The sequence below is a fragment of the Lates calcarifer genome, linkage group LG18, assembly GCF_001640805.2.
Source record: "Lates calcarifer isolate ASB-BC8 linkage group LG18, TLL_Latcal_v3, whole genome shotgun sequence".
NCBI lineage: Eukaryota > Metazoa > Chordata > Actinopteri > Centropomidae > Lates > Lates calcarifer.
The window spans coordinates 4,162,251-4,180,580 of NC_066850.1; the positions used below are offsets into that span (position 1 = coordinate 4,162,251).

Here is an 18,330-nt window from a genome sequence, read left to right on the forward strand (position 1 = left end):
TGCTACCTCATAAGAAACTGCAGGCTTACAACTGATAAGAGCAACCACAGGATTTTGGAAACCACTTTGACAAACAGACATAACTCATAAATCGCTCATGCCTTAAACTTCACAATAATTAATTGAAGCAATTTATGGAGCATCATCAAAGACTGACAGGGTAAATGTGCCGTTAAAGTTACATCTTTGCATCGTTAGGCTGCTGTGCCCAAGTTTTTTGCTGCATTAATGGGCTGCACTGCCAGTGGTAGCTGTTTCATCGAGGCATTGCTGGTATGAGAAGTGAGTGCCCGATGCACTTTTATCTACTGTGTGTGTGGATACATACATTGCACTGCCTTTATTATGACAATGTACAAAGTGCATGTCAAGAATCCCTCCTTTACCATACTTCACCTTTAGTTATATCACATCACAACTACAAACATCATGTGTTCCAAGGATTAGTTAGATTCCTGATATTCTCTCACCTTGGCTTCCTCCATCTGCATAATGTTGGCCTGGCAGTCGGCAATGCTGTCGTTGATGTAGTCGATGTTGGCGTTGAGAGACTCCAGCTCCTCATTCAGGGAGGCCAGGGAGCGGTCAGCATCTGCACCGTCCACCGCCATCTTCTCCCTCTTTCTGGACACTCGCTCCCTCCGCCTGGTCAGGTCCTCACGTTGCTGATGATGATCAGGGAGAAAAAGGAGTCATTTCCAGGACTCTTTTGCCTTGTTTTTTTCTATATTCATGATAACCTGGTGTTACCTTTAGCAGTCGGTTCATATCTGTCTCCATGTTAGAGATAGTCATCCTCTGCATGATGATGTCACTGACACGTCTTTCCAGTGACTGCCATTTGGCCCTGGCTGTCCTGCTGAGGTAGATACTTCCCATCCGCACTGGGGAGCTCCTTAGGAGGCAAACATTTTTCTTTTAGAAGTGTAAAGTAGGCACACACCACCTCACACAAACTATACACAGGCTCAGATGACACACCTGGCTCCATTGGACTGGGATGCTCCAGAGGTCTGCAGCCTTCCAGGCGTGGCTCGATGTGACGGCTCCTGGAGAGGTTCAGGTAAGCTCACCTTTCTGCTCACCTTCCCAGACACGGGCCTCACCTGCCGCCTGAGAGCTGTCACCTGATACAGTTCACAACACAGACAGTAATGGTTCACATTAGGGAAAGAACAGAATTAATAATGTACTGTAGGTGTGGATTCATTTCAAAACCCTCCCTGTGTGACTATGAGCATCTTACCTCTTCATTCTTCCTACGTAGAATCAACTCCTGTTGTCTCTTCTGGGCCTCCAGCTGCCTCAGCTGGTGCTGTGAAGCGAGGCAAATATTAGGAAGAATCAGTTTTAGAGCATTAACTATGAAGTATACAGGATGTTTTGACACAGTGGTGTGTGCCAGCCTATAAAGTTAGAGATTAGGAGGTTTCACCTTGTCTATACCTGTGCTTATCAGTAAAATAAAAGTTCCACACCAAATATTGTGAAAAATTATACAAATAGGATTAAAATGCTCGAAGTGAGCGTTCTTTGCACCTCGGCTCTGCGCTGGTCTTTCTTCAGAGAGGCGATCTCCCTGTTTCGCCTGCACTCTGTGGCCCTGTTCCTCTCCTGCTGCTCCTTCATCTGACGCATCAGCGCCACCTGGTGGATGAACACAATACAGCAGGGTAGGAGATAAATTCAGCACTGCATCAAGTCACCTGTAAAAGAAAGGCTATTTATGCCAAAAAAAGCGAGAACTCAATCCATTTCTTCACCTTGGTTTTCTTCATCTCGGTCACATCCAGCTGGAGTTTCTTGAGCTGCTTCTCGTACTGCGACTGGTTCTTCAGCAGGCGAGCGTGCTCTTTCTGAGCTGACTGGAGTTTCTGCAGCTCTTTGTTCATGGAGCTCAGCTTCTTCTCATACTCCACTTTGATCCTCTTGGCCTTCTCCTCCGTACCTGACTCCACTGAGCCTGAAGAGGGGCAAGAAAGGGAAGACAGAGCAGCCTTTCATTTGTTTTGCTTGAGCCTAAACAGACAAAGCTAAATGTCTTTATCTTATGCTTCAAGCGGGTATTTAGGTACCAATAACAACAGCCCATTACTGAGTCAATTATCTGTTTGGATGTGTCTCTTACCCATATTGTGCAGCACCTTGTCCCTCTCCAGCTGTGTGTCTCTGATCTTGTTCTGCAGCATCATCAGCTTCTGCTCGTACTGCTGTTTGAGTGTGTGCAGGCGCCGCTGGCTGTTCTCCAGCTCATCTATCAGCTTTTGCTTAATGGCGATCTCGCAGGTGATGTTGGCCAGGTCAGCCTGGACGCTCTCTGCAAGGCAACCATGCATCATTAGATCCTGATTCTGCCTCTTCCACTTCACTTCCACTTCAGAGAACAGGCCGTAAATGATGATTTGTCATGTGAAAGACTTTCTAACCTTTCTCCTCCAGTTCCTCAGAGTCAGAGTCATCAGACGTCTCCTCTCCTGCCATGTCGAAGTCCTCCTCCTCTCCATCTGCATCCTCACCTTCTTCGTGATCGCTGCCCTCCTGGTGGTATAAAAGCACACGCAGCATGAGGACAATAATACACTAAGTAAAGTGTGATAAGCTTGATCCAGTCATTCTCCACTTACCACCTCCGCCTCCTCGTTGCCTCGCTCCTGGTCATTGTCTGGGACTTCCTCTTTGAGAACGCTGAAGAAAAAAAAAGCAGGATTTTTAAACTGTCGGACAGATGTGTCAGCATTTTAAATTATAACAAAGATGGATAAAGGGTACATGCAAATGATTATGCATGTCATTGGATCAGGAGCAGATGTGGAATCAATTTTGATTAATGACTGATTTCACTGGGGGCATCATTAATGACACACAGGGGCCAATAATATGATTAAATGATCATGACTCACAGTTATTACCAATCATATTACACATTAATCTCACTGTATAAAGGGCTGCCACACACTACTACAAGATTTGTTGACCAAATATCACAAGAATTTTTTTAAAAATAAACCCTGATATTTTCAGCATTTTCAGTCAAATCCAAGTCCAGTTTTCATCCTTTTTTGAGGTTTGAGGATGATGATATCTGATCAATATCTTGTAGTGTGTGATGAAGAGGAAAAACAGCAAGAAAAGAGGGTTAAGAGGAAAAGGTAAGAGCTCAGTTAAGAGATCTGCCTCCATCCAGGAGTGTAAACCACCTGTAGGCGCAGAAGAAGTCAGATATTAGTCACTGTGGGAACTTAGAGAGGAAGATTTGGGTTAAGACCTAGGTCAAGAATTGACTGAAATCTTGTCAATTACTTGGTGCATTTCAGTCTGAACGCAAAAAAGACATGAAGTGCACCACTGGGCCAGAACCCAGCTGGTAATTGAACCAAGTTTCAGATTGTGTATTTGACCCAATCCCAGATGGGGACGTAGCAAACCTGGCATGTTCAACCTCTTGGTGGTGATTCTCTTCATATTGCCTCAGCCTTCAGAGAGGGACGAGGATGATGGTGGGGGGAGGGAGAGGGGGTGGATGGTGAGGTGTGGAGGCGAGGGAGGGAGGAGGTAGAAAGGTGACGACAAGCCGTGGAAGATGGGGCGAGTGAGGGAATATTACACAAGATAGGAGAGAGACAGAGAGTGAGAGAGGGCAGCAAGAAAGAGCAGGTGAGTGCAGAGACCCTTGCAAATACAGTGTGTTCAAATGACGGTTGTGGAGACGTAGATTACAAAGACAACTGCACAACACCTTCTTAGTAATGTGTAGATGTCAAGCTGGCCCTCACAAGTATATAAATAAAAATGCAGACACATAGCCACATACTCAGCATGCCACAGCTAGTCCATCATTATCAATCGTGTCACCATCTAAAGCGAGCATAAACTCCATCAAAGAAACATCAGGGTGTAAGAAGCTGATGCAGGGAGCCAGGAGATAATTACCCACAACACACCAGGCCAACACGCCCTTGCTGTGGCAACGGACAAACATCAAGACCCTGTCGTTTTAGTTTCTTCACAATGTTTGTGTCATTCTAATACACCTCCAAAGACGTTTATAAGCTCTAATGTGAGTGTAATTGTTTTTTGGGAGTATTAATACGACCCATACACTTAATTTCATTTCTTCAAAGAATTCTTTAAAAACAACTTGTTAAACTGGTAAAACTGCCACAGCAACAAATACACAGAGCTCCTATAGAAGCCCTACACTACTGGATACCTCTTCTTCTTCTTCCTCTCCTTCTTCTTGAGTTTCTCCAAGTCTTTCTTGGCCATCATGATGACATCGCTGGCCTCCTTCTCGGGGGCGAGCAGGGCAGAGGAGAAGGAGCCGGGGCCTCCATACAGCGAGGAGCGAGTGGAGGCCCGAGACAGGTTCTTTCTGAGGTTCTCGTTCACAGACTCACTTTCGAGAAGTTTAGCTCTGAGGAAGGACAAATGTTCAAATGTTGTGTTTCACTATGTCAGTGGTTTTAACTGTGCTAAATGTCTGACAAAAAATGTTTGTGAGGATACATACCTGAGCTCCTCGATTTCTTTGATATAGTTCTGAATCATGTTTCCAATTTCTTCATTGCCTTCACCTAGAAACAGAGGCATCATTTTAACTTTAGCATGAGTTAAAGGACTTGTCAGGCGTACATACAGCAGCTTTACTACAGAACTATTCTTTGTTCTTACAGTAGTTCACAAACAAATGCTTTGGTGAATAATCTAAGGTCAGGTGTACTTTGTATTTAGAGGTGATTAGCACATGTTAGCATGTCAAAATACTAAAGTAAAATGGTGAACATGGTAAAAAAAAAAAAAAAAAAAAACAACCACCAAAAAAATCCAAATTCTTTTTAGTACTTAAAACTGCATATAAGTGATTAGTAATTAGATGATAACTCTCAGTAACTGCAAAAATAATGCCACTTTTATACTATTTCATAACAATGGGTGTATATAACATGCTAACTGCCTCATATGGTTGCCTGTGCTGCTACACTGTAAGCTAATAACCTAGCAGAACTGGCTAACAAAGATTCACATAACTTGCAGTGTTAATCAAAAGATGTAAATACGACACTGCAATGTAAATACATATAGATTTTTTTGATTTATTTTATTTTATTTTATTTGTTTTTATTTTTTTTATTTATTTATTTGCCGCATTATGGTTTGTGGGTCTTTTTACCTTGGCTAATATAATGTAGTTCATCGCTACAGCAGCACAATATTACAGTAGTTTTTTGAATCTGCTTTAGCCTACCTGCTTTAGCCAGAGCCTGGTTGGCCTGGTCACTGAGGATCTGTGTGAGTCTGGCTCTCTGAGCATCAATGGTCTCCTGCATGGCCTTCACCCTCACCCTCAGGTGGTTGTTCTCTGTCTGCAGCATGGAGTTCTCATGGACCAAGTCGTTGAGGCCCTCCACACCATCTTCACCCACCATTCGCTTTCCCTGGGTATCGGACAGGGCAATTAATATCATCAAGAGTGTTTCTCCATGTTTCCTCTATTTTTTCTGTTATTCCATTTACTGTCTGTGCGGTCTTACCGTCTTGTACTCCATCAGCTCCATCTGCAGTCGGGCTATTTCTGTCCTCAGAGCGCTGATCTGCTGACTGGCTCGGTCTTGGTTCACCATCACCTTGTTCTTGATGTTTCGTGCTCGGTTGGCGTACTTCAGGGTGTTCAAAGTCTCCATGAAGTCCCGGTCTGACGGGCTGATACAAGCGATCATTACGGTTTGACTGGAAAACACAGAGATGAAGAACAATCAGTCCTAATGAATTACTATTAATTTATATAGATAAATAAGCTCAATCGGTTTGCCATTTGTGCACAGTGTTAAATATATTCTTATAAGACTCAGCTCCACAGACCTGTTGCCACCTAATGAGTCCTGTAACAGCCGTGTCAGTTTGGAGTCTCTGTAAGGCACGTGACTGGAGCGTTTACTCCTGTCCCCAGCGCACTGATGACATTTCCCAAGGCAAGCTGAGGTAACAGAAGAAAGACCGGCATTAAAGAGGAACAGTTCAAATTGGCAGGATTTAATGGGAAATGTATTGGTATAAGTGCTCTAAATAATGGCTCATGTTCGTGAAAGAAATGTGTGTAATTCATGTTCTGGCCATGTGGGGGCTCCCTTGCTCCAGAAAATTCTCCACACACACTGAACATTGATTCAAGAAGGACAGGTTTCTAGCTTTGCATAACCTACGAATCAGATATATTCTGAGCTTCCTCACCAGCCCACAGTTGATGGAGATGCCCTCTTTTGCTCTGTCTCCTGTTGCTCCGGTTCTCTTCAGTCTTTCTGAACCAGCCAGGTCCACAAAGTGGAACTTGGCTGTCAGCGTCTCAAACTCATTAATCTCAGAGTCGGTAGCTAAACGGTTATCTGTCACATTATCCTGGAATAAAGAGAGAGGAACAGGAAGTAAATGTAAGAGCAAACTGCTTTTTAGCAACTGCTATAATTTAAACATGTTTTTTAGAGTTCATACGTTGTTATCAGGAGAGCAGACTCGGACTTGGCACAGGTGGATGGTGAAAATAGCGTGAGAGCGGGAACTCTGGACGTTCATCTGGGTGCTGGCCGTGGTACGAGACAGAGCGCCCAACTTTAGACACTGTATCATCTGTTAGCAGAGGGGTGGAAGGGAGAAATGAAAGACAACAAAAAGTATGTATACTCATATTGTAGCTTAAGTTTATACCCACACAGGAAATTGATGACAATATAAAAAAATGGGCTGGTTCATGAAATACAGTACATGATATTTTCTACTTAAAAAGTTAAATAACAACATCTCTCCACAGAAAGATCACAAATCACTGTCTAATACTACAGCAGAATTCAGAATTCAGAATTCAAAGTAACTTCAGTGCCTTTACAAATGTGGCGTTAAGGCAAAAGAAAACTGCTCTGGAGCCATGTTGTGTTTTAAAATCTGACCTCAGCCGCAGAGGTGACGGTGCGGGTGGTAACCCCCACAGTATAGATGCCTCCGTTGGCGTCCTCGTGGATTTTGATGTTGGACCTCTGTTTCCTGGCCTCGATGTCTCGTGTGGAGTCGAACAAGTCCAGCACCTCCTCGTTGTACAACTGGAGAGTGAAAATTGATAACACACACAGGAATATTGATACATCATCAGTACTGTCATCTGTCTGTCATTGACTGTCATTACTTCCCAGCCTCATCTTTTTCTCCTCAGCTGCTTTCTCACCAGCTGTTGGCAGCCCCTTGTTGGCAGTTAAAAATAAAGCCACAGAGACAGACTAACGACAGTCATCTGGACATTTTAATGACCTGAGCCCTTCACCCTCTGCTGACCTTTGCCCTCTTGCTGTCTGCATGTTCTGGCTACATCTAACTAATGGACCTTAAGTGGACTGGATGTTTTGAGTTTAGACTGAGTGCTGATGTTAATTTCTAGGTTTAATTCTGTGAAAATTTTCTGTTTTTTTCTGCCTGTGTGTTTTGTGTGTGTGTATGTCTCTGCACCTCCAGGAACTGCGCATTGATCTTGAACTCAGGGACTGGCCTGCCCTGCTCGGTGGCGGCCTGTCTGCGCTCCTCGATCCCCCTGAACAGGTGGTTGACGGCCCGGGGAATGATACCTAGCTCGTCCTCTCCGATGTTGACGTCGAAGCCGGTTCCCATGGTGTAGGTCTTCCCTGAACCCGTCTGGACAGAGGAAAGAAGACAGACTCATCAGTTACTTTAATGTGTGTCTCTTTTGACATTTAATGAGTTTCTGTATATTTAATCAATCTGTGTGTGTGTTTCTGCACTAAACTGTCCCAACTTTAAGAAAAAACATGTCAAAAAGAAAGCCTCGTATCATTAAAGGAAGGGGTAGGGGTACAGCTCTGAGTATTTCAGGGGGGTCAGAGGGGACCTCTCTATGTGGTCACCATAGTGACAAAAAGAGGAATGTAACATTGAGCTCAAATTCACGTCACCCCTTTCCTCCCTGCTGAAACGCCTGAAAGAGACCCTGGCAGGAGTGTGTGTGTCTGCGTGTGTGATGTGATAGATGAGGGAGTGTGGGTGCAAATGTGTGTGAATGAGAAAGACTGTGTGTTTGTCTGTTTTATTGTATGAGATTGCACCTGTGTGATTATCTGCACATACTTCTGTGTGTGTGTGTGTGTGTGTGTGTGTGTGTGTGTGTGTGTGTGTGTGTGTGTGTGTGTGTGTGTGAGTGTCTGTGTGGGGTGGGGTTGTGTGTTGGCCTCCATTAACACCATGAAAGCCTGTTTGACAGGAGCACAACGGCTGCAGGAACAATGTGAGGAGAGAATAATGGAGAATAAAGAGGAGGAGAGTGGAGGGAAAGATTAAGAAGAGGGAAAGTTTAACTGCTGCTGTTGAACTAGAGAGTGTCAGCTGCAGCAAGAGATGCTGTGTAAGAAAAATGTTGTGGGAATTTCACCTGTTTTTTCATGCACTTTGTTTCTGATGGACAGACATTTACAGACTTCCAAAAATAATTAAAACGGTGTGTGTAGTTGCAATTCCCTGTTGGAGTGTGAGGGCTCTGCATATTAATTCACATTTTGCTCTGCTGAAATTTTAAAGATTTGTTAAAAAAATGTTGGACTCACTGACTCACTATCGCAAAGTGGTATTATGAGAAGAGGCTAGCTGGTTAGCATGCCTAACTTCAGCAGAAGAAAAGAAGTGAAAGAAATAGAAGCAAACCAAGAGTTAGCATTGATATTATTTTCCACAACTCTTGGCGAGTGGGCAGGTCAGAGTTTTGTCTGTTAAATGTCAATGAAATATGTTTTGATTGTGTCCCTCAGTTCTCTACTGTGGTATGAGGTGAAGCAATCTGTTCCCACTTTGCTTTGATTGGGTAATAAACCTCCCTTTTTCTGTCTCTCCCTCTCAGGCCGATCTATCAGAGCCAATATAACAGGGTGGTGGTGAGAGCAGGTTGGAACATGTCAGCTGATAGTGGTATTGACAGAGATGATATGGCTGTGAGGCCTGTTCACTCCCTCATTACTCCTCTGATAATATGAAATGAAATCATCTCCATATCACATGCTGCCATAAATCTTCCTGGAGGCCGCTCCCTCCCCTCGAGCGATGCAAAATTGAAACATCAGCAAATGTGAACATGTACGTATGCGTGCTGCTAGAGAAGAAAAAGTAACAAAAGCAAACTCTTGACCAACCTGTCCATAAGCGAAGATGGTGGCATTGTAGCCCTCGAAGCAGCCCTCAATGAGTCTCTCGGTACAGTGGGTGTAGATGGCTTCCTGCTGGGTGTCCATGTCAAAGACGTAGTCATAGGTGAAGGCCTTGTCCTTACCCAGGACCACCTGGGGCTCCCCGGGCATCACGTATGTACAGATGTGACAACCCTCTATCTTTTCTTTGGCCAGCTGAGGACGAATCCTGGCAGAAGGAAAGACACATAGACAACAATTCTTAGACTTAGTTTTAAATTCAGGGATATTCATAGCTCTGGTTTGTTGATGTTTGTTAATGTATGTGTGTAAGACAGAGGAAGACAGACAGGTAATATTTCACAGAGCTGTAAGAAGATGAGTGCAACCACTGTGCAGTGAGAGTGTGTTTATATGTGCATGTAGGGCCATGCAGTGCCACTGCACATTACAGTGCCTTCACTGTTCACGAGAGAGAGCAAGGGTGAGAGAGCTCTGGGTAAACAGTCGCGCCCTTGGATTTTATTAAGGAATCGCTGTTTGCTTTAGTACAAATAAACACACTCTTATTACATCATTTCCTCCCATGATGCCCCTCTGCCTCTCATCACTGAACTCACTGTCCACCTGAAGAGGAAGTGGACATACTGGAGGCAGACCAAGGAAATATTTGGACATATTGGAAGAATTTAAATGTCAGAAATATTTGAGGCTTCGACAGAAAAATGCTGAAGATCTTCCAGAGCAAAACTTGGTGAAAATATCTGATATAATACTGACATGCTCAGAAATAATGTTGGATGTGTATTAGAAAACACAAGAAATTTCCTGTTAGGAAATCTGCTGTAGGTTCTGAATTAATTTCCTCAAGGCTTCAGACAAAATGCACCCAGATAAGTACTGCACTGAAAATAACAACCCAGGAACCTGAGAGTCTCAGAACAGTATTGTTTTAGATGGCTTTTAGTTGATCTCTCTGAGCAGAGTGTGTGACTGTATAGGAGAATGTGGTGTTTTGCATGCAGTTTGCATTTTGTGTACAATAGTTCTATGTGCACATTAGTGGCTTTTTTGTGTGTGTGTGTTTCCATTAAAAAGACTCTCCCATTCATCACAGCAAGAGGCTACAGAACTTTTGAATGGCCTGAAAGGACTGTCAGAAAGCGAGGGAGGGAGAGAGAGAGAGAGATGGAGAGTAGAAAAAAAAAGGAAAAGTAGAAGCTAGTGAGGCTACAGTAGCACAGTAGCAAACAACCACAGAAGTGTCATTGTGTGTGTGACATCAGACCCCAGCTAGGACGCGCTCTGGGATTGCAACCCTGATGAGAAAAGACGACAGAGCCAGGGATGGACCGATTGATGTAGGTTTGAGGAGAAACACAATCCTTCCTGCAGCAATTCAACAGCCTACAGAGCACTGCCACTGTCAGCTTTGTCTTGTGGATTGCCCAATTTATCACAGAATGAATGATAAATGTTATGTGGGCAGTGTCATTAATTATTGATAGCCAAAGCAGGTGAGACTAGCCAAAATGTGTATTTACAAAATTTGCAGCAAGATATTGCTTTTTAAATACCCATTATGTTTAAAAATCTAGTTCTATATCTATAGAAATATCTAGGTTTTTCTAATTCTATAGTAAAATCTATTTATTATAGGAGTATAATTAAAAATATTGTTGAAATGCAGGCAACATTCACTTGAAAAATCTCCTAGCCTGGCAAGAACTGATTGGAAAATTGCATGAAAACTAGAGGTAGCAGTGTGTGATGCTGCCATTACTCCATTATTTTGAAAATGCCATTGACTATGAATGAGGGAATAAATACATTTTTGTGATTTAAGAGTGTGGGGGAAAAAAACTAATGGCAAAAAATAGCATTTCATGATGTTTACATTTGTTGTTTTTTTTTGGTTAGAAAGTAAATATAATGGATGTAAAGCTCACCAGTGACATCTACTGGGTAAAATGTGAACACACTTCAACAAAACAGCAGGTTTGAGATCAGTTGATGCTTCCAACTATCACAAGCTAATGTTAGCTAGCTAGTCAAACAGTGACACAGCTGCTTCCTTTGTGACAATGACAATGATAATTCTTGGTGAGTTCATCTTTACAAGTGACCCCTTTTCACATTACACACATTCATTTGACCCATTGTTAATATAAAAATATTGATTAGTGTAGCTTTAGGTTTGACAAATGTGCTCACTAATCTGTACTAAACAGAGGTTGTTCTAGGTGAAACTGATGTAAGTGTTACAGTCACAGTGTTTAGGTCATCTGAGGAGACTGTGACTACATAGTGGGATGGTTTAGGGCATTACAGGAGTGAATCTGCATTAATCCCTTTGGCCACCTTCCCAAAACTTGACAGAGAGCCATTTCTGTAATCCAGTGTAACAATGGAGGCACTCACTGCTGCTTACGAGGGCATTAAGTCACTGGGTTTTTGTTCACTTTGAGTGCTTGCAAGAAGTGTAACAAAATATGGACTTGAACAAGAGATGTCAAAATGTATAAAATGTCAGATTCAATTAAGAATTAGAAGTCAGCCACCTGTTGCTCAAAGGGAACCAAGGGAACAAGCCTGTATTATTATAGTCCCATTTAGAATAAGTGCCAGGACTGTTTGCCTCCACAAAGCAATGATGCAGTGTTTGGTATCTTGAGTTCTACGACATCCCCAGGGTCCCACCATTCACAAAGGGACCACGGATGGAGGAAAAGAAATGAGAAAATGTTAGAAAGAGACATAAAGAGAGAGGAAGGAGAGAGACAAAAAGAGAAAGAAAGAGGGACAGAAACTAGACATAATGGTTACAGCCCAGACAAAACACTGATGGCAATCTCCGCCTTAGGAAGCAGCCCCGGACCATCCACTTAAACAGACCTATTATCTGTCTGTGTAATGATGGTCTTTCACATAAACGTCCACATTGAACTTATTCAGCCTTCTATTTCTTTCTCAATAATTTCTGGGCTCTTAAAGGCACTAAATAGGACCAATTTTAAGATTTTCCTACAAAGCCCTGTCAAATCAATTGTGACGCCTTGTTTTCATGAATGTACTCCCAAGAAATTAAACCCAGGCCAACTAACTCACAAGTCACGGGAATTATTCCTACAATTTTTTATGGTGCAATGTTGCTTTGAGTTAATGATAACATCAGTAACAGATCACAGTAACAATGCTAACATGCTAACACTTCATAGGTATAGTGTTTACCATGTTGTTTACTATGTTAACAATCTTGCTTCAGTGTGATAGCATGGTAACATTTGCTGTTATGATAGGATAAAAGACAAAAAGACATGCTAGCATCATGCTGCATTAGCACTGATTTTATCTACATTTTTCCGTATTGGACATCAATGACTCATGCTGATAGTGCACTAAAATCAGTGAAAGTCAGTGGCTACCTTCAAGAAAAATGTAAACTATGCTTTGTAAAATTGTAAATATATAGTATATGTAGACTTAAAACCTGCAAACTACTGTCTCCAGACAATTGGTTTGATCCATGTTGTGCATTGTTACATTTGTGATGGTGTGTAACAGATCTCAAAAAGATAAATGTAAAATATGTCTTAGCCTTACATTAATGATGTTTGAGCACTGTGACACAATGGACCTCTATTTTTTGGATGTATATATTCACAACTTATACAAGTTCTGGCATCAAACATCTCAGTTAAACATAAACAGATGAAGGTTAAGCTAGGTGTGAAGCACGTCCTGCTGGTGTATTATTAGTGTGACTGACTGACTGACTTTAGCTGTGATTATGATCTAGCAGGCTTCACTCTGTTGGTTCAACCCAAAACACTCTTTTCTCCTGGCTGAATAAGGGCTGCCCTTCAGCACTGCAGAGACTTACAGCACTAATCCACCTTCTAGAGTGACACACACAGGCTCCGCACAGGCTGTTTCTCCAGGAAATCTAACTCCACTGCTTCCTAAATGTGCATGTTATAACACTTATGCACACAGAGAAGCATGTCTCAATACTTTCATACTCTTGTACATACAATTTCACTGTTTTGGGGAGTTGTTCACTCAATATAAATGAGGGTAGTAGCTATCTAATTACATTGCTCAGATATTAACCATGTTTTACAGTGTCAAGAAAAGCTGTTAGTGTTACTGAAAATCAAAAATGAAAACTCCCATTCACAAGTACACACACAGAGATCAGGGGCCCCAAAGGCAGAATCAAAACCTGTGTGTAATTAGCGTTTGTTCAAAACATTAATCTGCTATGACAGTTTCAGCCTGTCGGCTTGGATACTAAGAAGAAAAATTCTAAGAAGTTCCAGAGTGGAAGGGATTAAACGGATACATTTACGCAGTGAACTTTGTATGTAGTTTTTTATCATGAGGTACTTTACATTATAACATACAGGTTTGTGTTGTTTGATTTGAAAAAGAAAGAGTACATGCAACTTGCATCTGTTGATAAGGAAGCTACAACCAGCCAAGAAATAGTGTGATGTAAAAGTGTAATTTCAGGATATGTAAACAGAAGCAGCCTGATGACTACCTTAAGTTACTACTACTTTGAGAGAACAGGTGCTTAAAGGGGATATTTGTGAGTTTTCTCTGCCACCGAACATGACTTCTTGCTGGGAGCTGGTGGTCATAGTGGCGATGGTCGCTTGTCAAGAGCCACCTTCTGAAAAGTCTGCTACAGTGAGTTGCTATTGCAAGTGACAGGCAGGCCAGGGCTAGCTGGTTAGTATGCTAACTTCAGTGGAAGAAAAGAAGCAATAGTAATAATAGCAATAATAATTGTCGTTGCTTTCCACTGCTGGAGACAGCTCTCAACTCACAACATTTCCTCTAGACTGGTAAGTAGCTCAGTAACAGCTGTTCATGCTAACATTGGCTATGTAGTGATAGGAAGTCTTACAAATAGCAGTGAAATCCATTAGCAATGCAGCAATCAAACCATTATGCAATTCTACTGCAATACAACTACTGATATGAAAGTAAACTGTGCAGCTTTTAAGCACAATTCAATAAAAGCAGGCTCTGACTCGCACTGAGAAGTTCAGAGTGCTGAGATATAGTTCACTTAAAGGCCTGACAGCCGGACGAATACACACATATACAGTACATTGTAGTACATATACACATATACCTATTCAAACACACACACACACACACACACATATTACAGACAGACAGACACACACACAGAGGGGCTTTGTCAGGCTCTCCCCATGTGACAAGTCCTGTTAGGCTCCTGCTCTCTGTCTCATTACTGCGATTACAGTGGCAGCATGAGAAACAGTGAACTCCTCACACACACACACACGCGCACACACACACACACACACACACACACACACACAGCTATACAGCAACGCATCGTACAACTTCACCTTGACTTTGGAAGTTTAAAGTGAAGAGGAAATTTGATGAAAGCTGATGAAAGTTAAAAATCTTAAGACTTCACCCTGCCACAAATGATTTTAGGAAACTCTCTTACTGAAAATAAGAGACATGCACACACCCTACAACACTGACACACACTCACACATCCAGCAGAAAGAAGAGTTGACTACAGCTTCTTGGATACCACCTCACTGGCATTTGGATTTTTTTTAAATAAAAAAATTGGATCTGATCCTGGAAATGAGAACAGACAGACAATATGAAAATAAATCACATCATTACCACCAGCATTACCCCTCTGCTGACCTAGTGAACAACAAGAAGTAATGAGATACTGATAAAAAACAAAATGAGTCAGCCCATTACCACCATGCTGCTGATCTAATCCTTCCTTAAACAGAGCCAATCAAATCACACGCTGACATCACCCCCTTTCCTGACAATCATCCAATCAATTCTCTCCCCAGGGATGCAGCCGATCACTCTGCATCATCATTGACAACAATAAAACCAAACCCTGCTCCTTTATCCCTGCCGACCTAAATCCAATACACTCATCTGATTTTTGGGGTTTAGTTTAGTCGGACGGCACAGAGTGATTCAGCAGAAAGAGAAAGGAACATCTGAGCCCTGTAGGCAGCAGACAACAAGACTCTTTTCTCCACACTGACTCATCACCTGACATCATCGAGTAACATCATGTATTTCTGGATCTTAACATACTTAAAAATGCACCGGACAAAACCAAATATTGAGGAAGTTGCTGGAGATTTTGTGTTTTTAAAACTCTGCTCTAATGTATGTATTTAAAATATGCAGGCACAGGCCCAATCAGCTTTAAAGGGTCAAGCTGCCTACAAAGCCTATGGAAAGGATAGAGGACGCCAGCTCACAAACCGAGGCAAAGATGTGTATTTGTTTCCCCACTGATAGGCACGTCCCCTTGTCTTAATACAACCCCACAGCCAGAGAAAACCACAGTCAACAAACATCTGAGGAGGTAACAGAAGAGTTTTGAGGCTGAGCTGAACACAAACACAGTTCAATACAAATGATACACTGCTAACTAATGTATGTGCAGCTGGTACACTGGCTGTACATCAGCCTCAATAACAACTGAGGCTAAGCAGCTGAAGAATGTCTGAGTGTTTTAAAGAAGATGTGATTGGACTGTGGTCCTCTGAGGTGCCTTAACTGTGGACTGATGCAGCAGAGGTTAATGAGGGACCACACCACAGCACACACATCTTGTCACACCCTTACTAGCCCCTTACCCTAACCTTAACCATCACAACTGAAGTCAAAGTCTTAACCCTCAAACATTTAAACTTGCTACACAACTGTGACCCCTTAACAGGCTCCTAATTCTCAGACCCCATATATGTAGTAGAAGAAGCATGCATACACATACACACACACACACACACACACACACACACATACTCTGCTGGCCCCGTCCTGCTCATGTAACTGAGACAAGAGAACCACAAACACTTAGATTTCAGCAAGCGACACACACACATACACACACACACACACACACAGGAAACATGATCATCCATCTGCATTCATTCACATCCTTTTAAATGTGTGTGTGTGCATGCATCAAAAATGCCTTCAGGTACACTGACATGATGTTCTTATATAACAGTATGCACAAACACACACACAAAGACAGTAATGGCTTTTTATAGCATCAGCCAGCAGGTGCACTCGTGTGTTCGTATTTTCTATGCGAGTGTGTGTTGACCAGCTAATGGCCGCCCCGAGCAAGAGAACGAATTAAAAGAAACAGAAACAAGATGTTAAAAAAAGAGAAAAGGGCACAGCCACAGTGAGCTGCTACTGCTTTAAGCACCACAATCCGGCAGGACAACAAGTACTGTGTTTTTAGTAACAGTCTTTACATTGTCCAACAGCTGGTCTTGACATCAAGAGCCAATTCACTGTATCACTCTCTTTAGTGTACTTGTCTAGTCCTCAACTGCTAAGAGGCTGAGTGCAGCCAAACTCGGGCACAGAATTGCAAAATTTCAAAGGAAAATGACAAACTTAAAGTCAAATTATTTGGGCACCACAAGAACTCAGGGGATTTCCATTTAATCTCAATGAAGGCTGCATCCTTGATGTTTTGCAGTTGGTGAGAAAGCTCTGACCAGTCCACAGGATGTGATAAAGACGAATGACAAAGACCCTGAATCTGTGTTTTTCCCTCAGGATCTGCTGTGAAAACAGCAAGGCAGCGATAGCACCGAGAACATGGAAAGGGGTCAAGAGCCAGAGAGCGTTTTGCTGACTCAGCGTTTGAGTCCTTCATATGGTGGCCAACTGACATCCATTCACAGGACCCATGGTTACCACAGTGACGGCTAAAACAAGCTGCCGTGGGGTCACCAATTGCAGTGCTGTCCGCTTCCTGGGTCAGAGGTTGCCAGGGAGGAAGGAGGGAGAGGCGGAGGGGTGGCAAAAGATGGCGGCTGCTGTCACCCTGACTGGCAGCCAGTGAGGGCGTATGAGGATAACACGCACACACACGCCACTGGCTTCCAACAACTGATACCAGCTTAATGGAAACATTCCTTTTTGACAAGGACAGTTCAGCCCAGTCATGGCACACATGGGAGTTAAATGGAAATCCAAGGTGAAAGCAGTGAAATGTAGGAAAAACATCAGGACAGCAGAGAAAAAAACATGTTTTGCATACATTTATGGGAAATTCAAAGATGATGAGAAAAAAATACCAAGATAAGGTGTTTGTGTGACCTGAAAAATACAGCCTCACTAAATAAATACTAATCTTACATTCATTAAAAAAAATCCATATTGAATGAAGCTCTGCCTGTGCTGGTTAGACAGAAATTATTGAATATCTCAGCTGCGGTATCACATGACAGCAGCTGGCAGATGGCTTGCAGCAAGCTTTGCTTTGCGTCTCAGTTCACTTGAGTTGCTTCATGAATATTTATGGCGAATATGCCTGGACAAACACAGGTTCATGCATACACACACACACACACAAACAGAGAGAGAAAGAAGCATATGAGCACACACAATGCTTTTGTATCAGGGCAGCAGGCGCACAGCCTTTGCCCTCAAATATAATCTGCAAAGGTCAAAGGGGAGGGACTTTTATCTGACAGGCACTCAGAGGAGCCAATAGGAGATAGACAATTTGAATATTAAAAAAGGAGTAGAGTTGCTGGGGGTTTTTAGAGTTAGTTTGACAAATTCATTTGCATTTTTGCAAGATTTTGAAAAGACATGAGCAATATGACAATATATACACTGAGATGATTCAATTCTGTTTACACCACATTAGTATCCCTTTCAGGGCTGCCAGTAACAATTATTTGCATTATCAATTCATCTGAAGATTATTTTCTCAATCATTTTGTTCTACAAAATTTTTGAAAATACTGAACAATGTCCAACAGAATTTTCTAGAAAGAAAGTTGACATATTGCTTGTTTTGTGTGTTACAGTCTAACACCCAAAAATATTCAGTTTACCATCAAATAATACTCTGCTTGAAAAATGACTTAAATGATTCATCAGTTCTAAAAACAGCCACTGATTCATTTTCTGTTGATTTATAAATCAATATCAGTGTTTCAGGTCTAATCCCTCATGACAATTTGGGGCAATTTTACAAATAAAGGAGTAAGACTGGTCTATATTGGATTTTTATATGCGTTTTGCAATGTAGTGAATTACTTTGATTCATATCTAAACTGCATCTGTCAAGAGAAAGTGGAAGCAA

At 42.2% G+C, this 18,330-nt stretch overlaps 1 protein-coding gene across 1 annotated transcript in view; it reads right to left on the bottom strand.

Moving 5' to 3' along the window:
- The window catches only part of LOC108899834 (kinesin-like protein KIF21A), a 31,752-nt gene that overhangs the window by 8,862 nt on the left and 4,560 nt on the right, over positions 1-18,330 (bottom strand). Inside the window, 21 exon segments of the mRNA XM_051077643.1 lie at positions 471-665; positions 751-895; positions 982-1,127; positions 1,247-1,315; positions 1,540-1,647; positions 1,764-1,963; positions 2,129-2,317; positions 2,427-2,538; positions 2,625-2,685; positions 3,426-3,473; positions 4,211-4,414; positions 4,511-4,574; positions 5,246-5,435; positions 5,532-5,727; positions 5,860-5,947; positions 5,950-5,974; positions 6,229-6,393; positions 6,487-6,621; positions 6,939-7,088; positions 7,489-7,671; positions 9,174-9,396. Of these exon segments, the coding sequence (XP_050933600.1) occupies positions 471-665; positions 751-895; positions 982-1,127; positions 1,247-1,315; positions 1,540-1,647; positions 1,764-1,963; positions 2,129-2,317; positions 2,427-2,538; positions 2,625-2,685; positions 3,426-3,473; positions 4,211-4,414; positions 4,511-4,574; positions 5,246-5,435; positions 5,532-5,727; positions 5,860-5,947; positions 5,950-5,974; positions 6,229-6,393; positions 6,487-6,621; positions 6,939-7,088; positions 7,489-7,671; positions 9,174-9,396 (2,896 nt within the window).